At 35.6% G+C, this 23,811-nt stretch overlaps 1 protein-coding gene across 1 annotated transcript in view; it reads right to left on the bottom strand.

Moving 5' to 3' along the window:
• The window catches only part of LOC145676512 (SLIT-ROBO Rho GTPase-activating protein 1-like), a 251,693-nt gene extending 230,087 nt beyond the window's left edge, over positions 1–21,606 (bottom strand). Inside the window, exon 1 of the mRNA XM_081747334.1 lies at positions 21,379–21,606. Within this exon, the coding sequence (XP_081603460.1) occupies positions 21,379–21,451 (73 nt within the window). The 5' untranslated portion in view covers positions 21,452–21,606. The remainder of the gene's footprint in view (positions 1–21,378) is intronic.
• Positions 21,607–23,811: the final 2,205 nt, after the last annotated feature.

Here is a 23,811-nt window from a genome sequence, read left to right as displayed (position 1 = left end):
GGTGCATGCAAGTAAAAGTTTTATCATGTTAATTTCAAAGTTTCTATCTCGTTGTTTTCAGGAATTGCTATAATGTAGACAGATCCTTAACACACCCGTTGATGCACTGAAACAGCAGGATTGCCAATTCAGAGTGTTAATTTATAAAAACTACGATTTCCCCAGTTCCTCCTTATAGAGGCCCCATCCGATTAGTTATCGGTGGAAATGAAAAATTATTTTTTCTGATCCATATTTTCCAAGCTACTCCAACTAAGCAAACTGAAAATTAACGACAGAACATCCATACATATGAGTTGAGTCAATTTATGTGTTTTTCAACAAAAAAAAAAGAATGGGATACATCAGGCAACATTCCCAAAGTAATTCACGTGGAAATAGCCCAAAAATAATTAAATAAATACATAATCCGAAAAACATCTAATAGTTTTAAAGGGTACCCGGATAATTAAAATATATTGCCTTTGGAATACAGTGTCCCGATTTCATTCATCGTTTGAGGAATGAAGTTCATTGCACCATTATGAGACCGAAATTTTGATAATGATTTCTCTTCGAAACATTCAAACATTTCATACTTTACCTCATTGAATAGGCGCTCTGTAAACATTCTGGCTCTTTTGACACAAAAAGGTGTCAGTGCTTAAGCTTTATATCGGAGTAATATTAACTGACGTGTAAGTAACTGCCCTCATGTAATGAACCATAATTACACAATTCATGCATATACTTTATCTCTAACCCCAATTTTCAACCTGTTCAACTCCAGCTCGGATTTACCAGTTTGCCATATCGTTTTTGAGCCCTACACCTAAATACATTACGATAGGTGGGCTAGAACCTGCCATTGGGGAGAACACTAGATAAGAGACAAAAATCATTTTAAAATGCATTAAAATGTTGTAAAAATTATAAATTTCTCTTTATCAGTCTTGGAATACTAGATGATGATGATGATGATAATAATAATAATAATAATAATAATAATAATAATAATAATAATAATAATAAATAACGCGTATACGAGTTTAATCCCATCATTAACAACTTCAACGAGGATTATAACTTGTATCAGAGCCCAAGCACACGGCACGGTATCCTCTTCAATCATAAATTTGAGCATTTAAAAAAATAGCAGCATTTTATCACCGACAGCATACATAAATCTGTTCCATAAATTATAGCTTACGTAGAGATGTGTCTCTCTCTGCGTTAAGTTCACTTCTATTTCGTTGAGCAGACGACAGAAAATATGGACGCTCGCTACTCGTGCAGTCAGCATCTTCTTTCGTCTCACGCCAGACATTAAAAAAAAAAGAAAAAAAAGAAAGAAAAAAGAAAAGAAAAAGAAAGAAAGAAAGAAAATCAGAGGTAGTGTAAGTTAGAAGCATCTTCGCCTCTAACGCAGAAAAATACCCAATGCACGTACAGTGTCTTCAGATTATAAAAGTATCTACTCAGTTACTCAAAATGAGAAATATTGTTAGGAATAATTTTCAAGCGAAGAAATATTTCACATTTTTATTTGAATGTGAAGAATATTTTAAGTGATATTTCTCGACATGTCAAAGTCCTTTGACTCGATTGATGAGAAATTACTCCTAAATAAGTTATCAAATATTCGCTTATCATTATCGTATATTAGATTGTTTGAAACCTGCCTATCAAACAAAACCTTTAAACTAAAAATAATCAATGTAGCATCTAGTGAAAGTTAAATAGGGAAGGAATGCCTCAAAGATCTACCCTAGGGCCGCTTCTTTTTTCTTTTTTTATTTTACCAATAATTTACCAGGAAAAATCAAATACTCAAAAATACTATTATGAGCAGATAAGATCAGTTAGAATAGTTAATAACAAGTATAATTATTATCTGCCACAGAAAGACTCAGGTGCAGTAAATTACCGGTGGAAAAATATAATAATTTATTTTGATCACCTCGGAAAAACTAAATAAATATATGACATTCACTAATAAAATTCTACATGATATCAGCAAATATAAAGTCCGCTTGCAATCATTACCTCTTGTTCGAGTTCGATCTTGAACTTACGGTATAATCGGTCGCGGCGTGTACACGCGCCTGCTGTTTGAGTTTGTGGAAATATTACAAGACTTATGATTCATCCTTGTATTTTCAACCGAAAATCATTCTTTTCTCTCTGAAATGAGCCGGGATATTAATAGTTTATATCAATACTTTGAACTGATTTCTTCGCATCTATTTCATAGTTCAATAATTTGTGAAAATTAAATCTTATGATATATAATTGTACTTTAATTTAAGCAATATGGAAATTATATATGTATTTATAATGCATTTTTGAAGATGCAAGGAACTTAACCTAGACAAGAGTGGCCATATGGTTAGCGTACAAGTGTCTTCGGCGCGGAAGGCCCGAGTTCAAATCGCACGTGAAAGTGTAGGTTCATGTTTCATATAGCCTCGCTGATGAAAGGAGCATTAAACACAAGTTTTTATCTCGACTAGAAAGAAATCAGGAAAAACCATATAATTAAATTTTAGTTCATTTCAAAGTATGATAGTAGGAACACTGAAAGCAATAAAAGGATGAGGAGATATTATGCAAAAAGAGGAACTGTATATTTTCTTTAATCAAAGATTAGTGAACTCATGAAAAAACTAACCTTCCTCTTATCTAGAGTTAATTGTTTGATCTCTTTATACGGCAGTCCTTAACAAATATTCAGATACTTTTCCTTCCTCCAATCTTTCAGAATACGTTAAAGCATTTTGACTGGCGGAATAAATAGGTAAAAACATGCTACTTCTGCCGTTCTCAATCCTGCCAAACTACATCCGTTGATATCTGCTTCTTTTTAAACATTTCTGTTATTTCTTCTTTCCCAAGATACCGTGCAGTACTCTTCTTCAATTCCAAATCTCAAGTCTCTATTTGCGAGACTACCAAGTTCGTCAGTCTCAAAGAAAGAAACATTGACAAAATATATATGCAGTTTTAAACCCGAGTTTTGGATCTGTTATATTATTTTGGTAACTTATTAATGATATGTATAACAAAGAAATGGTACTGAAGTTTGATCATAGAATTAAGAAACGCCTGCTTATAAGCACTAAATGTGTTGATTATACGCTTCTTTTTAGCATTATCTTCCATGAAAGTGTGAATGAAAGAGATCTAAAATGAAACAAGCTTATGAAATGAAGTATTTTGAAGTAGGAGACGACGACGCTTTTAGCTAGTATCGTTTGTAGGAAGGCCAATTGGATTGAACAAATCTTGTGAATAAATTGTCTTTTTCATATCGTCATAGAAGGAAAGCGAGGAATAAGAAGAACACAACTGATTCGACGATTTGAAAAATAGAAGAAAATATCTATCTATTAAACTGCTACAATAGCAACAAAAGCGCCTGAGCTCCAACCTATAAGTTTGGATTTTAAACCTTTGATTTACAGTTATTTGTGATTTCACGTTTAATAATGACAAATATTTTAAAGTATGTGCACTTTAAATAAATTATTTAAATAGGCCTTTTTCATAATAAAGTTTATTTTTTAAAAATTATTGTTCAAAGCCTTTGTATTTTAATAAGCCTTTTCCAAAATCAATGATAATGAATTGTGCTACCATCTTTGGAATTCTTTTAAACTATACGTTTGTGGACGTTCATATGTTTGTGACCAATCCTTTCGACAATGAGATCTCGGAAACTACAGGCTCTAGAAAGATGACGTTTTCACTAATCAACTGCAAATTTTATGTAGATTATCCAGTTCTAATCGAATATTAAAAAAAACATGGCCATTATTATTATTATTATTATTATTATTATTTACATTTCAGCGGGTACACTGGAAGTGTTGAATTTAGAAAAAAATAAAGCTTTACATCCTACTCATTATACATTCCAACACCACATAATTGTATTCGGGGGTTACATGCCTCTCAGGCGTTTGTTTCATGGTCAAATGATAATGAAAAACGAAGGATAAACATTTCTCCAGGATAAAATGAATCTTTATTGTTTTCAGGGTTTTGCTCAATGAATACCATATATTACTGACATTATAATTGTGTACGTAATGTATTTGCTTACTACATACTGCATGCAAGAAGAATGGAAACACTGATCATACATGAATTATAGGTAGAAACTCCGACCGAATGTTGGTTTAAATCTTGCAAACGGTGCGAGATATTGTAATAATAATCGACGGACCCTCCTTGCCGTTTTTTTTTTTTTTTTTTTTTTTAATCAAGACGTCTTTCACTTGTGTCTATAAAAGGACATGTACAGATGTTGTGAGGTATGACAAGGAGATTCATGCTCTTATGTGAATGATGCGCTGCGTAGAGAGTGCAGGTTCAGCTAGTTAGGAGTTAAAAGAGGTGGCTGAAGATCGAGAAACGGGAAAGCAACAAAAACTCATTTGTCCCACGACCTGCCAAAAGGCGGAATACTTAATAATAATACCAAAGATGGATTCCGCACATTGGGCTCTTTAGTGCTTACGTTCTTTAATGGAGCTCGTGCTCACTAATCTCGTTGGGGCTCGAGCTCATCAATCTCGTTGGGGGTCGCGCTCAATAATCTCCCTGAGGCTCGCAGTCACTTTACTTGTGCTCGAGCTTACCATCGTAGTTGACCTTGCGCTCACTCGGGTGCTGGCTCATAACCCCAATAGGGCTCGGACTAACGCTTAATATTATTCAGCCCGAGTCCGATTGAGCGCAAGTCTGGGCATTATTAGTGCCTACTCAAGTACTCTGAATCTGAGCCACACTTGAATCTTGAATCAAAAACTTTATCTACCACTTTCTTGTTAATTTAAAATAATTATTTTCAATTATTCTAACTTTTTCATCGAATTGAACCATAGATATTGTATCTATAATGCCATGATTTAAGTAAAAATAGTTCCAACAAAACAGCTCACGCTCACTAACTTCTAAGAAGCATGAAGCGAGAGATAAATGCCATTTTCTGTAGCAGTCTCAGCAGCATAAAGCATCTCCCCAAAGAGACATGAAGATGATAGACACTAGCAAATGAAGTAGCATAATCAGTGATTTATCGATGCACTCAAGTGAATAATCTGTTTCCGGATTTTTAGGGGTTGTTGACATAGCCTAAAATACCGCTTCGATTATAGAGGGTGAGACGACAAAAGGCACTGCTTCTCCTTCACCTCTGTCTGAGCTTATCCATCTTCAACCCCTCCTAACTTCTGTTATAAACATTCCGTGGCAAACCAGAGGGAAGTATTGAAAGCGAAGGGATGATTCTTGGTGATTCATCAAGGGATACGAATACAAATCTGACCATGCTTTTGTTACGTGTACACGGTGTCATGTAAGAATTTCATAAATTACGCCAGATCAAATCTTCATAAATCAGACACCTAATCGAACAAGGATTTCCGTGGTTTTTCAAAATGAGTTTTACAGTTTCCTGGCCCGCAAATTGCATTCTTCCTGAATTACCATACATACACATCATTGCAACAATAGCCCACGTCGCTGAAGTTTTTTCTCCCTGAATCTGTTCAATTTGCGTTGAGAACGTGTTTTGAAATTCACTTAACCGATTTTCTGAGTGCATGAAAATACGTGAGATTATTTAATTTGTTTCTTAATTAATTTTGCTTTATATTACTTCCTTCTTAATTGATTGATTGTTTTATATTATTTTTCTTGACTCATTTTGCTTTACCTTCTTTCTTTCTTAATTGATTCATTTTGTTTTACATTATTTTTCTTAATTAACTTTCTTTTTCCTTGATTGATTTTGCTTTACATTCTTCCTTTCTCAATTGATTTTACTTTACAAACTCTTTCTTAATTGATTGATTTTTTACATGCTTTCTTTCTTAATTGACTGATTGTGCTTTACATTTGTCTTTCTTATTTGATTGGCTTTCCTTTGCATCCTTTCTTTGTTAACTGATTGATTTCCCCTTACACTCTTCCTTTCTTAACTGATTGATTTTGCTTTACATTTTTTCTTTTAACTGATTGATTTTTTCCCTTACATTCTTTCTTTCTTAACTGACTGATTTTGGCTTACATTCCTTCTTTCTTAATTGACTTATTTGCTTTACATGCTTTCTTTCTTAACTGGCTTGTTTTCTTTTCAATTGTCTGATTTTGTTACAGATTAATTTTCTTTTTGATTAATTTTCTATACATTTTTCTTAATTAATTTATTATCTTTAGATACTTTCTTTCTCAACTGTCTGATTTTGTTACATTCTTTGTTTTTGACTAATTTTCTTTACAATCTTTCTTTCTTTACATTCTTCCTTTCATACATTCTAATTGATTTGTTATCTTTACATGGTTTCTTTCTCACAAATTGTCTGATTTTGTTACAATCTTTCTTAATTGACTGATTTTCTTTACATTCTTTCTTTCTTGATTTCCTATCTTTACATGCTTTCTTTCTCAATTGTCTGATTTTGTTACAATCTTTCTTTTATGACTAATTTTCTTTACATTCTTTTTTTTTCTAAATTGATATTTTAATCTTTATGTTAACCTGTTTCTTCCTTAATAATTATCTGATTTTGTTACAATCTTTGTTTTTTAATTGACTGATTTTCTTTACATACTTTCTTTCTTCATTGGCATTGTGCTTTACATTCATTTTCTTTCTTAACCTATTGACTTTGCTTTACATTCTTTATTAACTTACTGAATGTGTTTTACAACCTTATGCAACAATGACGTTATGAAGCTCGGGAATACGACTTATGTGGGATTTAAACAATAACGGGATTTGAATCCGAGACAGTTAGTAGTGCATGGACCATCATGTAAGACCGCCTCAACATACCTTTTCCCACTATACGTTATTACGGATCGAAGAGCTAGATTATAGAGCTACGAAATAGGTTCCGGTTACTTCATTGCTTTTCTGTGAAAGTTCAGAAGATAATAATTACAATACTCTTTGATCCTCTGAATGGCAAGACCAGATCATTTTTTTTTTTATTGTCTATATTTCTCGTAACATGCATTTATTCATTTAAACAATGGACATACCGCTACAAATTACAATGTTTTAAATATTACACACTTATGTCGACCGATTTGTGGTAAGTCAGTCGACGTAAAGTGCTTTGCTATCTAAAGTATTGCATCTAAGAGCCCACATAACACAACATATCCACGGGAATTCAATCATACCTCTTACAGTCCCGACCTTGCCCCAGCGATTTCTTTCTTTTCTTTACCAGAAAAGGAGGCTTGCGTCGCAGCTTTGCAGCAATGACAGTGAAGTGCTTAGAACATGAATTCTTGACTGGCTGTACTCTCAGGCGGCAGATTTTTATACAGAAGATATACAATACCAGAAATGTCTGCGCGGTTCATGGTGACTACAGCGAAAAATAGCCAAAATCAATGGTGTTCATGGTGACTACAGCGAAAAATAGCCAAAATCAATGGGGTTTATGGTGACTACAGCGAAAAATAGCCAAAATCAATGGGGTTCATGGTGACTACAGCGAAAAATAGTCAAAATCAATGGGGTTCATGGTGACTACAGCGAAAAATAGCCAAAATCAATCATAATACACTTCTTCTATCATTTTCCTTTTCTTCAAATACCAGCCTTTTTTTTCATGCGTCCCGTATTTAAACGAGTTTTGGGAAACCAAACTCCTTTAAAAAGCTTCATGTGGTTGAGAGTGACTGAATCGTCTTGATACCATATAGGTTTTGTTTCTGTGGCAATGAGCCTTACTTAATCAACAGTGTTGAGTTCTGAAAATATTTTTTTTTATCATTCAGTAACACACTGTGTATATATTTACGTATATACAGCAAAGGTTGCGTAAGAGAGAGAGAATCAGTTCTATTTGTTTCGAAGTAGTGAGTAGGCGGTGATTTCCGAGGATATTACGTAGATGTTTTGTGGTGGGTACAATTCATGAAAAGGAAAGTGCTTTCAAAATCCATTATATACGATCTGTTGGTTTCTTCTTTTCGTTTTTTTCTCTCTTCCTCCAGAGTAGGATTTAAAAAAAAATAGTGAGAGACAGAGAGAGAGAAAGAGAAGTGTTTCCGTTGATGGCAGGCAATTATCTTGGATTTCCGTTGAGATTTCATCCGGAATTGATCCATCAATCAATTCAAGTGGTTGGCAGACTTTGCTAGATTTAGATCTCTTCAGTTTTCCACCATTTTTGTGCTGTTTTTATTCTCTCCTTGATAGAAGGGTTAAGTGCTTTCGCTACGTCTCTTCTTATTGTGATCCCAACTCAAGTTGAAAGACAATGTTAGAAAATTTGACGAAAAAGTGTGAAAAATATTGAATAAAAATAAATACTAAACCAGTTGAGAATGCTCCAAGAGCACTGTCAGAACAAACTAAAAAAGAATGGAGATGGAGTGGGAAGGATACATTGTGATTGTTCCTACATGTAAAAGTAAATCCTTGTATCCGCCCCTTCTCTTTCCCGCAAAAAATCGCAAAATATCACTTCTCTATGACTTACGGTTCTCAAGATATGGATCCTTAAATCTCCCGAAATTCGAACTTTTTTGGGCCAATATCTTAGGAACGGTGGCCAGTTGGCCAGTAGTCACTGTTATTATTTGCTACCAAAATGTTCACCATCCTCATAGGTATTAAAACACCAATATGATCTATCTCTATGACTTAACGGTTCCCGAGACATGGCTCCTAAAATCTACCGAAATTGGAACTATTTTATAGCCAATATCTCGGGAACGGTAAGTCATAGAGAGATGACATTGGTGTTAATACCTAAGAGGATGTTGAAGATTTTGGTACCGATATTAACTGGTCGCCATTGGCCAGTTGCACAGTCGTCACCGGTTACTATTTAGTACCAAAATGTTCACCATCCTCTTAGATATTGATCAACACCAATAGATCTCTTTATAACTTACGGTTCCCGAGATATGGCTCCTTAAATCTCCCGAAATCGGCCATCTTTTGGCCAATATCTTGGGAGCAAGTAATAGTGACGCGAAAAATTCCATCACTTCTTTCAGATAGTTTTTGATGCTCTATCGCAGCGTTTCCCAACCGGTGTGCCGCGGCACACTGGTGTGCCGCGAATGGGTCGCTGGTGTGCCGCGAGGAAATGAAAACAAAATTATTAATTATATAGCAACCAAATTACAAGACAGGAAAAATGTGTATTTTTATTTCACATTACTATGAACCTCTACAATGGAAAAAATACTGTAATTGTAATATATTAATGTATATACATACATTACTACTACACAGACTGTATTTCGAAAACAGAATTTTATTAATATTTAAAAATTGTGGCGTATATTAACCATGTTAATAAATTATAGGTTTCACACTGTGTTACTTGTCTGTACATTTTTAATGTTCAAAAAAGTATTTATTATCATTGTTATGACCATTATTGCTTCTTTATTGTTACAGGTTATTTCGTAACTTGAAATTTTAAAATCTCATTCTACCCTTTCGACAAAACAAACACTCATACAAATTAACTCCATCTGTTTTAAGAGCATAAGTGATTTGTTTGTTCGTTTGTTATTAAGTGATCTTGGAGTTAAAGGTTGGATACAGTCTTCAAAAAGTAAGTTTATTTTTAAAAGCCTGAGTCGTATATTTCATTGGAATTGTTTTCTATTTTTGAATTAGAATGAAAAATAAGTATAATGATTTACGATGGAGGAAAACCAGTGATCGAGCTTTTTTCTCTGTGAGAAGGTGGTCAGTAATCACAGAAAAAGTTACGACGGTATTTTCTATTTACTACTACTACTACTACTACTACTAATAATAATAATAACAATAATATCTATGAGTGTGCAGCGAGAATTTAAGTTACACCCGTAGTGTGCCGCGAGAATTTGAGTTACACCCGTAGTGTGCCGCAAGTTGAAAAAGGTTGGGAAACGCTGCTCTATCGAATGGAAGGCTCAAAATTGAAAAAAAAAATAGCAAATAACAGACTGACACACATACACATACAGAGAGAGAGAGAGAGGGGGGGGGGAGAATTGAATAACGAACTTTTTAAGTTTTGTAGAATATGAAAGCAATGACAATTGGGGCAGAGAGAATGAAAATGAAATTTAAACTTTCTGTTTTGCGCGTTGCAATTACCGAAAGGTAATTACCGAAAGTGAATAATTATGAAAGAGTTATAGAATGAAAACATGAGAGAAAACAAACCATTGAGAAAAGTTATGGACAAGATATTTGTCCCTAACAAACTCGCATGATCTGGTATCGAACCAGGGACAGCACAAATGAGCGCTCTATCAATGAGCCACCAGCTTCTAATAGAAGCGAAGAGTATATAGTAGTTGGAAAACACAAAATTGTCATAGCTAACTAACTTACGGTAGCTAAGTAGTATTATTAATGAGAATTTGAAGTATGAAGTGAAAATAGAAGCAAAGATAGAAACACAGAAAGAAGCGTTTAGGAAGAAGAAAAGGATATTTTATGAGTGAATACAGTTAACGAAGGAGGTTCAATAAATGATTTGTACGGAGCAGTGGCGTATTTACGATTTTGTTTCGTGGGGAGCTTTGCTAACTTTATTCCCGGAAATGTGAACATTTTGCAAGATATTTCATTTAAAATTTCGGGGGGAGGGGGCTTGAGCCCGGAAGCCCCCTTAAATACGCCACTGGTACGGAGTATTGTACTATGCAGAACTTTAAAATACCGGTATGCAGAAGAATGGATACAATACCTTTGTGGAACTAAAAACCATTGAGATTTTATAAAAATTGAAGGAAAAACAATATTAGACGTAATTAAAACAAGAAAAATGTGTTAAAGATCTCCAATAAGATATTTTCTGGGGTGAGAACGAGATGTGTGAACTTCATACCAAAACAAAAATGAATTTGTAACTGTTTCGTTGTGTATGGTAGTATTTTCTTGCCTGCAAATTCGAATTTAGTTCCGGTGGAGGCAGGAAATTCCGCGTTCAAGCACTGATATGGTAGTTAGGCAACCAAAATTACACCCGTGTAAGGTTGAGTTGTATAACTTACCCATGCAGGCAAACTGTTTAATACTAGTTTTGAAACCAATCAAGACAACCAGTTCCGAGAGGATTCGTTACAGAAATTGAATAGAAATGTCATAAAAAGAAAAAGAGAACGCAGATCTGTTACCCCCCCCCCCAAAAAAAAGTGGGCTTTTTTGCTCTTTTACACTAAAGTGATTATTGGTGAACACTATACCATACAGAACAACAGAGATCCGGGTTCGATTCCCGGCGGGAGCTCATGTGGTTCGGATTCCGCGTTAATCAGTAGGTCCCGTCTCATATAGGCTCGCTGCTGAAAAGGGACGTTAAACTCAAAATCAACTCAATTCATACAGCACAACAAAATATTATTAAACCAAAACTAATGGCACGAAAAATTTGATGAACAAAGTACCTCTTCTATTTTCTTTTTGCATAAGAAATCGTGTAACGTCACTTTTTGGTCAAACAACACAGCATTTTACCTAGTCTATATTACTTTTACAATATTCAGTAAACACTAATTTTATTTATTTATTTTTTGATATATTGAACACTCACAACACTGTATATTTTTTTGTAGTTGCCCAGGAATTTATTGTCGAAATGTTGGCATCCTTGTTTTTACATACGCGTACAATAAAGGACGCGTCATGTATTACGGCGAAAGAGGAAATTAGAACAGTACGGATGTGGATTGTGCTTACATATTACATGTTTAGATGTATATAGATAGAGCCAAGACTAACTATACCTGGGATGTTATTAGGCAACTGTTCAAGGGCATCTACAAAGGAAGGAAACTGCATCCAACAAAAACCTCATTCTATCGTTTATGTTGCGTGGAAAATCGTCGTCTCCTTTCAGTCAAAACATCAGCGAAACAAAATAAGAAAGAACATATATTGTTAACTCTAGCAAGGACGTATGCAGGAATTTATTTCAGGAGGGATCCAAATTCAATATGGGGATAAGTGATATTAAAATCTGTAATATCACCCCTAAAATGAAGAAAAGTCAAAATTTAGGGGATCCTCACATCTGTTCTCCAGCGTATGACCCTGAACTCTTGTATTTACTGTAGTGTTTAAAACATAAGAGTATTATGGATGCATGAAGTGCCAGGATTTGCATTCGACTCACGGCAGTGGCAAAATAAATAGGTAAACCACATTGTTCTGGGTGGGCAGACAATTTGTTATTGTTGAGTACTGAGAGATCAATATATCATCTATCTGTTATATTCTTAGTTAATTAGACCTTACCTTATCATTTACCGCAAACTTTCTGCCATCAATGGAAAGTCACTTATTATAAATTTAGGACATTTCATTAACTATATAGTCCCTTTGCTGATCTTTTTGATGTATGCTGCATATGCAGATTATCATTCTTCAATGACTTTCATCCACTGCAATCTTCCTCCCCTCCTTTCTTTACTTCTCCTATATTTTCTATCACGTCCGTAATAAACGAAGTTTCTTCTCAAATAAAGTCGAAATTATTTTATTTTCCACTTTTCGTCTTTTATTTGACTTGTATTTTTTTAAAAAAAAATCCATCACAAGGACAGTAGTCTTATTGTCGTTTGTAATCTACAGAATTTATTCAATGTTAACCAAACTTGGCATGGAAACGACCTTGACTTATTTAGTACACTTGTGAAATTTTTGTGTGCGGACATTTTATTTCGGAGTTATTTGTAATCAAAGCTGGAGATTGGACTTAGTCTGGAAATGAAATATTTCAGTGTAACGTCCCACGTGGCTACGGGAGATGGTGATTAAGGCAAGTGAATGATAATGGAATAATTGGTGGAATGAAAAAGTGGGAGGAAACTGGAGGATCCTGAGAAAACCTAAGGACACGATGTTTTCCACCACAAACTTACTTCTCCGGGGATCGAACCAGGGACCCTACACACCAGAGCTAAGCGCTCTAGCACTGAGCCACCGTGGCTCCTATAGATTTATTCTAATCATCTTTTTCAGAAAAATCACCAGTTGCTGCGATCTACAGAACCTACCCGACCTTGACCACATTTGGCATGGAAATGAAAACAGCTTTGCTTAGTGAGCTTGTGAAATATTTTCCTATCCAGACTTTTGTTTCCCGAATTATGGGCAATAGTGTTGCCCGCGAGACAAGAAATTACATGAATTTCGAAAGGCAACACTAGTTCACCCAAGTTTTCGATTTCAAACACTGTTTTCGTGTTATATGCTTCATATATAACAACCATACATTGATAAAGTAATCGTATGAACACAATGAAGAGCATTTATCAATGTTTTAAAAGTACGCAAGTCATTTCAGAATATGCTCTAATAATAAATTTAGGTTACATGTTGTTACATCACACCCTTTGTGAAGCTCTCGTGATGTGGAAGAATTTCGGTAAATTCTAGGTGAAATCAAGAAAGACATCAGGGCATAAGTGTTGTATATAAATTTACAGAACGAGACGAGAATTTTTTTCCGAGACGAAACAAAGAATTCTTGAAGAATCGAGACGAGACGATTTTTCTACTAGTGGTGGGCACAAAAACCGGTTTCTACCGGATCCGGATTCGGTTTTCTTCAAAACCGGTTCCGGTTTTTCCAAAATTTGATCTATTTCTCACCAGAATAGTGTTTCGTTGTTCTCCGGAAACTGATTCCGTTTCCACGGAAATAGAGAAAATTGTTTCGGTGAAAACCGAACCGGTTTTGAAAAACACCGAAACCGGATTCGGCGAAAAACCAAACCGGTTTTTGAAAACCGAAACCGGTTTCCAGCTTTTATAAAAACGGCTTTGCCCATCCCTAATTTCTACATCATTTACGAGACAATAAAAGCTTATTTTTCGTCTCATCGGCACCACTAATTATGAGCAATCAAAGTTGGGTTTGAAGAGTCAAATTCTCGTTTAAAAAAAGAAAAATCAAAAATTGCTACAATCTACAAAAACGTATCCACATGAGGCTCAAGGGCTAGGAGAGGCTATAAAGCTCCACATTTTCTATATTTTGGCGCATATAGAATGTGAGTTGTCTGCACCACTGTCTGGTCACGCCGGTTTCTAGAGATACTCCTTTCACAGAGGCACTACACCACATTGAAACGAACATGGGGTACGCAGTTCAAGGGCACGAGGGTTCAAGCTCCCAAATCATATAATTTCAGTTTTTTTTTTTTTTTTTTTTTTGTACACATATCTTAGTATGGTAAATGATTACTTTTGCATAACATCTTGCTCAAGTGGGGGTTAAAACTTGGAACCTCCCCTTATGTATGCCATTGAGAACGAGAAAAATTTCCCGCCTCCAATGGAAATCGATCCAGTTGGTAGGTAAGATGCCTTAATCCGACAAAAAGTAATAGCGTTAAAAGAAAATCATACAAATAAAGTGTGCTATCTACTTTAGTTATCCACTCTAATCAAACGAGGGACCCAGGTTTTAGGAAAGTGGGTAACAATTACCACGACTGAAATTGTGTTAAGCAAGATATGATTCAATTGATATCTTTATTAACCGGCGCCAATGACGTGATCCTGACTTTGAGGCAAGATGGTGTGATGGTGAATGTGGCTGGCCTATGTTGCACAGTTATCTGTGCACCCGCCCACTGCACCAGATTTAAGCCCTGATCGTAGTTCGCGGCTCACATTGCTAGTAAATCCTGTCCTTCATAGCCTAGGTGTTACATAAGGACACAAAAGACAGAAACTCAAACTCGGGTACAAACAGTGCTTCTTTTACATATGAAATTCTAATTTTTCAAAGTTTGAAAGTCTGCAATGTGTATTTATACGCCATTCATCAAATATACTTGCGTATATAGGCACGTGGCCAAATTCACTTCTTTATAGGACAGATCAGTTTCACAACCCACCAGCACCCACACGTCCTTTATATAAAAGATCACGTCTTCACTGGTTGTATCATTTCAATTCAGAAGGAAAAAAAATACACGCCAATTAATCCAGTGCATTTAACTGTAGATCCCTTTAAATTGCTTCGTTCAACGTCTATAGGGATCAATTCAACGAAGCCGTAAGAATGAAGACAGTGCGAGTGACGCATCTAATAACCCCATCACATCACATCAAGCAGCAGTGGTACCAGATCATCGAATGACTCACACATTCCAACATTTAGGATTATGTGAGGAGAAAATGGCTGTTTTACTCACCATCCCTTAATCTGTAACAGAGCCCGAACTTCTGTGGTAAAATCGCATTTTTGTTTTTTCTTTTCTATTTTGTCCCCAATTTTTTTCTGAGTCAGAACGAGAATGGTGTGGAAAATGGTTGTAAAATGTCTAATATCATCATTGAATGTCTTTATTGACGCATTGAGCTAAAAGAATTGGTATAATCTCTTTCATTTACGCAGTAAAATTGTCTCCGGCGTTTTATTTATTACACCAGCAAACAATAAAAGCTACCTACCAACTACTACTATAAAGTAGAAATTAAATTAATGAAACTATGTTCCATTAATTTGGAATTCTTAGCGTACTTGACAGATTAAATGAGAGACACGGTGGGGAAAAGCGATGATCTCTGGTGCGAAGAGTTCCTCGTTCGATCCCAGAACACGTTAGTTTCTGGCGGATAACAACGTGTCTGTGGATTTTCTCGCTCCCTAACACAATTTCTTCATAATTTATTTATTTATTTAACAATCACCAGATACAGTTCAAAGGCCATTTTAAACTGGATAAACTGGGTAATTATTCACGGACGCTCGGTCTAAGCTTTTCCAGGCCAGCCATCTTCCCCGAGTGAGATTTTCGTGGGTTTTCCTCATTCACATTAGGCCAGGGCACAAAATTTCCGGTCGCCTGCTCGCCATTGGCGACTCGAAATTTAGAGCTGGCGACCAGTGATCAGTAGGAATTGTTTCTGCCTACGCTCACAGGGCTGCGCAGTTTTCGTTTCACACGAAAATAATTTGTCACTGGATGAGAAATAACACAGAATGTGAAGTCTTCACAACGGACGTGGAAAGAGCATAAGTTTTATTTTTTTTTCATTGACGTTGAAGCTGACATTGAAAAAGATTTACAATGAAAACTTCATTACGAGACTCCCAAATCTGCTTCCAATTGTCACATTTTGTGCAGGTTTACCTGTGAGTATTGCTTCATGTGAGAGAGGCTTCAACAGTCTCTACAGAGTTAAGACTGCTGAAGACTGACGTATACTGGATGATTTGCTGAAAATTTCCATCAGTGGTCCTTCACTTAAGGAGTTTGATCCGAAAACTGCAATCAACAACTGGTACTTAAGTACAGAGAGAGAGAGAGAGAGAGAGCGTTACACAAACGTGAAGTCTTAAAAGCTAACATATTTTTTTAACATGTATATGAATTGTCCAATCCAAAATTGATTATCCTGAATCTAATTTGTCTGGTTTTTAAATTTTATGCCCTGAGGTAATCTCTTTCTTTGTCAAACCAATGACCGTGTGGAGGGGACTCTCATAATTTGTACTTGAGAGATACTGGCGACCATCATTTTTGGATTGGCGAGGGAGTATGACTTTGAAATTTTGCGCCCTGCGCTAGGCAAATGCCGGGATGGTACCTAGTATACAGGTCCCAGGCCGCTCCTTTCCTTCCCTTTCCCCGGATAGTGTGGTTGCAGAGAGACCTCATCCCTCACATATATGACGGGCTTAATGGTTTAGATCTCGACAGCCCAGAAATCTAATTCCGTATCCTAATTCTTTATAATTATTTAATCTTATTAATTATTCATCATTTGGTCTAACAGTAATTGCGGAAAGTTAAATTAAGATTTCATTTTTTTTTCCATAGGCTAAATAAAGGGTGTCCCACTGAAAATGATGGACTTAATGGGCTGTATTCTGAGTTATTTGGACATGTGATTAGAATCATACTAAGGACCTGACTACTGCATGAAACATGTTAGTCTAACTCTTTAGTATGACACTAATCACTCGTCAGAAAGACTCTGAATACGACCCAATATGTTTAATAAATTACTGTACATTTACAAAATGGTAAACATTTTTACATTATTTTAGCGGATAAATATTCTGATTTAAGAATAAAAGTTGACATCCGGCATATGTTCTTCACGACTTGCTCTGCTGAACTTCACTCTCTCGGCTAAATGTATAATTATCTTAGCACATACTTGTTTATTGATGTGACTGGTAACATGTTCAATTTCCTTTTTGACTTCTCCCACTGTTTGGTATTTGTTTGCGCGTAGCCTATCTTAGAGATTTCAGAAGTCCCAACAGGACAAGTAGCACCAAGAAAGGTTACATGGTAGTTTCACTGAAAATCTCTGACCTCTGATTTTAGACGCAGTTACATAATTTTGACGTACAGAATCGTCTGTTGGTCACAATTTACACAGTGTTGGTGTTCCAGGAGTTAAAAGGTAAGGATTCCCCATCTTAAAAAACCTGGAAATAATACCGCTGGGATTCGATGCGCAGACCCCATATTATCAAATGGTATGTGCACCACTTGGTTGACCCGAACTTCGTAGATTGTAAGCTCAGTTTTTAAAGACTATCTTTGCATGAGAAGGGAGTAGTGCCAGTTGAGTAAAGTGTTCAGACTTTGTTTACATCATAGATTTGCTGATGAGAAAAAAGCACCCCGGAAAATATTTACTCAGCACGTAAGTGATCTATTAAGATTAAAATTCGTCTCTGTTGCTAAGACTCCAATGGACGCCCTAACAAACACGACATTTGATAACGCCATGTCAATCGTGAGACTGGCAGATCGAAATAATAATCATCGAGTATTCACTTGTTTGATCACGTTTGTTTTCAGAATTCTTCCATATACAAGTCACGTATATCTGTAGTGTTGTAAATGAGTCAGTGTCAAGTACAGTATTATGTTTCGTTTCGCCACAAATTATAACCGAGTATTTTGAATCAGTGACCGTCACGTAACAGACAATCCGGTTACTCCCTCAAAATAAACTCTAGCTACACCGCTAGTAAGAATCCTTGTTGAAACGCTAGTATATGAACAAATGTGAATCACCTTTACTTCAAAAACACCAAAATAATATCAGAATAGTCCTATAACAGCACCGTATAATTAATTCCACATTCTTCGCACGGGGAAAATACGTTTCATTTTGGACATAAAGGGTTGAATTTGGATTTAAACGGCATCGGAAGTGTCACTATTCATCTCAGCGACCTTGAAAACTATGGATTCGGCACTAATATGGGTCATTTTAGATCATTTTTATGTATCCCCCCCAAGTTGTGGGTCTGAATTTGGATTTAAACGGCATCGGAAGTGTCACTGTTTATCTCAGAACCCCGGTCATTTTCGATTTTAAAATATCTTCCCCTTTCCTAAGTTGTACCGTCAAAGTGAAATGATAAAAACCATTAAGGGCCCGAACCTCATCTGTGTTGAAAATTTGATCGAGATCAGTCAGGTGCTTCAAGACGTATGAATTTACGAGCATAGTCACTTTCATTTATATATAGTTCTACTCTGTATATATAGATATATAGATATAGAAAAGGCAAACAGCCTTTTGACAGGTATTGGGACTAGTGTTTTTTATTTATTTATTTATTTTTTAAAAATATTTTCTTTCTAGATTTGGGCCTGGAAATATTTATTCCACGTTTCTGGATCTTCAGCTTCCTCTTTTAACTCACAATATTTTCTTGTATTTTTCAAATCATCGATCAGTTGTGTTCTTCCTATTCCTCGCTTTCCTTCCATCTTTCCTTCTATGGCGGTATGAAGAAGACAACTTATTCGCAAGATATGTCCAACCAATTGGCTTTCCTACGAAAAATGCTGGCTAAAAGTGTAGTCTTCTCTCCTATCCATTTTAAAACATAGTTATGCATATACTACTTGTAATCAGTGTTTCTTTCAGAAACTATGTTCCGGGGGGAAAGCACACTTCGCATTCCGGAGGCACTGCTGGTACTATTTTATTTATTATTATATTATTAATTATTTATTATTATATTATTTTGGTCTCCTCCGGGGGGGGGCTCTCTCCGAGCCCCGGGGGGCAGTGCTTCCATAAAATCATGTCTGGAAGAAACACTGCTTGTAATATTAAGCTAGTATCTATCTCAATTTAACTTTGCGTGTATCTCTGTTAGCGGAGAGGGATGTCACTTCATACATTTTGTATAAAATACTACGTACTACTGTTTCAAAACATCAAAAGTACCCGTGAGTATATTTTGTGATTGTTAATAACAATGTTTTTTTTTTTTTTTTTTTTTTAATTATTAATTTGTATGTCATACTTTGGCGGCAAACATAGATTCCTGATTCAAATCGTATGACCGTCCATTCTGGCAGCATTTTAGGATTATTCTCGTCTCACAGGCCGAATGGTGGAATGATACCTCAAAATAAGTGGAAAATTTCCAGTGTAAAATCCGAAACTTTCCTCATGTTGTACGAAGAAGAAGAAAGTATATTTCATTTTCCTTAAATATATCACACATAATGGACAAATTTTTACGTTACTTGCTTTTTAAAAAACATTATTTTCTCGGTGGTGAAGGGGAATAACTAGAGTGTGTAATCAAACTATGCTGGACACACCCAAACATTTCGAGTAGTGTTCAATATTTCATCCAAAATCCTGAGTGAATTGATCTTTCAAATTTTCTGTTAGCAATTGATTTACGAGCATCATTAGCATTTACAATTGTCTCCAAATTCATCTCCACACAATAGCGCACATGTTATTGGACTTGTTAAATGATGTTACTCGCTAGATTCTAATTCAATATTCAATTTTTTGAGGGTTTCCTGGTGAACCGAGGAAACCGTAAACGATCCCCCCCTCTCTCTATTTTACTCCCTTGATTGCTAGTTTTTCTCCCTTCAATCTTCCCCCGTCAGATACTCTTAAAAACGAAAGATCAATACGGGGTGGGAAATTTCCCGGGGAGTGAGATTTTGCAAATCGTCGCTTCGTCTTTGCAGTAGTTTTCCTGCTACTCGATCGGTGGGGGTACATTTTTTCTTCCAGTGGTGGTGGTGGTTTCGTGTGCGCGCGCGATGCAGTCTGGGAGTTTATATTGACCCTGTCCGGGTGTGTCTGGTCCCGCGCAGTCGCTATTAAGATATCCCGTATTTTTTCCTTGTCTCTCCCCCCATTTCCCTCCCTTTTTTACGACTTCATAATCGTCCACCACTGAATTACTCCCAAGAACAAAAATCCCACCTCCATTGTGCAAGTACGTCACACACACACACGAATATTATCTGCACACAAACAGCAGAAGACGCGGTTATAAAAATAGATATTTACCGGAAAAGAAAAAAAAAAATAAACAAAAGCCGACAAGGTTTAGAAACCATTCAAGACAAGCAACCAACCACTTGTTGGCATCAAGCATTGAACATATTAAATAGAGAAAAATTAGTATTTTTTCTTCTTTCTTTTCGGAAAGAAAGCCACGTGTATTTTTGAAGATGAATGTTTGTATATTGTATCTAGGGTAACAACCTACGACCACCTACTAAAACAACCCACTAGTATTTGTACTCTGCTATAGAGTTTCCACCTACATTTGAAGACTTGTATTAGGCGTGTGTCCTTCAAAAATAAATCTAATTATACCAAATCAATGCCTAACATTAAGTGACAATGGATAAAATAATTAATAAGGTTACTTTCTTCCAACATTACAAGGAAAACAGGTTTTTGGAATATTTCGGTGGAAAAGAAATTTATTTTAAAAAAAATGAAAATGGAAAACGTAATATATACATAAAGTACTAAATAAAATTAGTACAGGGAACATAAACATACATATACAGCAAATTGTTTGCACCGATTTTTCCGGGTCGCTTTCATGAAACTGAAATAGGTGTCAGTCACTCCTATTTCTTCTTCAATTTATTTAATTTACTTTTACATGACCTGCAGCCACTGATCACCTAATACGATAGTTCAATCCATAATTAATATTCTTTGGCAGAAAGTTTTCAGTAATTGTAAAGAGATCTTACAGTCAAGTCAAGGAAAGCTTGAATTAGAAAACGAAATACACAATGTTTTTGTGAATTTGCATAAATGTATTTATGTACATATGAAAAGATCCCTAATTTATTTGTCTCTTTAGCGTTCATATTCTTTTGTTCTATTGTTTATCATTTCTAAACGACAACAGCGCTTCTTAAAAAACAAAACCGTTACATGAAATTCAAAAATGCCTTTTTCGGCTACCGTGCCCGAGGCAATGAACTTGAATTTATCCCTAGGAGGCCAACTGCACCTCCATGCAACACTGTAAACAAAGCCAGATCTACAATCTGTCGCAGACCTACAGCACCGTATTTTTTTGTTTTATATTAATCTCATTTCACATGGAATAAAAGAAAGCGGCCTACCTGGAAATACATCCTTCAACTCCGGGCTGTTTCTAATCCACCCATTTCTCTGCTGGATAATGCACTGGAACATGGCGGCCTTTGGCCCCTGATTTTTTTTCGCAGCCTCTTGCTGCAATGACCGCTTACTTGCTCCTCACATGTGACACTCAACTGACAACACTCTTTTCGGCTCGGACTTGATTCGCTCCATCCGCCATCACAGTTCCTCTCACAATGTTAGCTACACAGACGGCCTGGTACAACGTTGCCAACCGACAACCACAAATATACATATTTTGTAGAGAGAAAAGAAAAACGTTTAGCGGAAACACGTGAGGTTTGTTGTCTGCTGTAAAATGCATGCTGCTTTCGTAATTCATGAACCGTTTACAGAAAGAAACGTTATTTCATTTCTTTTTCGCTTTTTAATTCAAAGACGAGTAAATTAAAATCAAGAATCATTCCTATGTGGGTAAACTTGATTAACAAACATAATAAAATTTGTTTCTATATACTGTATATCCATTTCACTGGAAGATTAGGTTGTGCTGATTTTCCCATTTGAATAAGCTGATGGTTGTCAATGTAGCTGTAAGTGAATTATTAACGTTCTCGCTTCGTATTTCGACTTCGGTTACTGTGAATTAGAAATATTGCTTTGTTATACGGGGCAAATGCTGAGATGGGAATATCTTTTAGCCAAATCCGGCGTCTTCCTATTTTTTCCTCAGGCACTACTTCTAATATTTATGTGGTAAAATACCGTGATATCAGTTACACCTAGATATTCATAACACGTAGGCCTACAATGTTTCCTTATATTTCTTCCGTGTACTAACATAGGAACCCTAGTTCACTAGTTCGAGTCTCCAAATAGGGGAGGTCAATAGAGGACAAATTATATTAAAATTTGTAAAACCATCCCTAAAATTAGACTAAATTTACAGAAAGATCTGAATTTCGCAAGAGGGAGCCGTAGCCCTAGGACCCACCCTCTGCGTACGTTCTTATGGGGCGTTTACGCTTGGTCGATTTAGTCGCACGACTAAATCGACTCGCTGCATTTGCCACTAAATCGAAGCAACTAGGCCGAATCAGATCGATGGATGTGTTCAATTATTTCAACCACAGAAAATAGAACGTCTTTCAATTCAGTTGCCAGTCGATTAGTCGCCTTCAATCAACAAGCGATTAAGTTGAAGTCCCGTTTACACGGTCGATTAAGTTGAAAATGACGTCGATTCAACTGAATCGAACGCAAATCGACTAAGTGTAAACGCCCCATTAGTTAGATAGGTAATATTAATTTACTTTTAATTAAGAGAAACAATGTATTTTGAACGGAGATGGATCCTGTGTTTTGCTCAATAAAAAGCGGCTATATTTCAAAACATCTGTGCTTTAGTTTGCGATAACAAGCACAACAATTATAGTTTATTTATTTATTTTATTTTTTATTTTATTTTTATTTTTTATTTTTATTTATTTATTTATTTATTTATTTATTTATTTATTTATTTATCTTTGCATATTTTGCGCTTGGTTGCGTTGCGTTGCATTCTGCAATTTTTGCGAAGGCTGGTATGGAATGACATCCATGGCCAATTGTTGATCTAATGTTTCCAAGTGTTGATCTAACGTCATACACCATTTAAGGTAAGTGTAAAAGTTTAATAGTATAGATAGCAGTACGTGCTGCTTACCTTTCCAATGTATTTTGTGGGGAGAGACAAGATTCAGAATAATTCAATCAAATTCAATAATCAAGAGATAAACATTCAAATTTTGTTCGAAAACGAGTTGAATAAACAATCAAAGAATAATCAGTGTACTGTGTTCATCTGCTTCTTTCATTTCATTATTGGAAAAATATTTCTAAAAAATAAAATTAGGAGCTCGTTATTAACAATGAAACACTTAAAAAACTACGGATTATTTTTTGATCATTTTGTAAACTTGTCTTCGGACGAAGTTTCAATATTCATCTCTTCAACTTGATTGAATTATTTTGAATATTGTTGCTCCCTACAAAATACATGGAAAAGATAGGCGCAAGTGCTGCCATCTATTGATTATTACCTCTCTTTTAAATTCACCTTAACCACCTTTTCCCGGAGCTAAGTCACTTGAATGGACTACAAAGTGCCATTTTGTGAAAACAGAACTCTGAATACTACCTTTAAATAGACTGGACTGTGAAAAGAAAAAACTGAAGCGTGCTTCTACAATTTCGACGCATGTATTTGAACGTATGTGTGCATAAGTGTTTACCTGTCTGTTTCTTGCTATTCCAAAATAGTGCAATGCTCTTATATATATATATATATATATATATATATATATATATATATATATATATATATATATATATTCTGAATTTGATTAAGCTTGGAATGTGTTTTCTTAAAGCTTTTCATCCAGGTCTATTATGGAGTTGTAATCGGTAAAAGA

This window comes from Thermobia domestica, unplaced genomic scaffold (genome assembly GCF_964235325.1).
Source record: "Thermobia domestica unplaced genomic scaffold, izTheDome1.hap1.1 HAP1_SCAFFOLD_186, whole genome shotgun sequence".
In the NCBI taxonomy this organism is placed as follows: Eukaryota; Metazoa; Arthropoda; class Insecta; order Zygentoma; family Lepismatidae; genus Thermobia; species Thermobia domestica.
The sequence above is the reverse complement of the archived record's forward strand: the minus strand, read 5'-3'. Positions and strand labels throughout refer to the sequence as shown.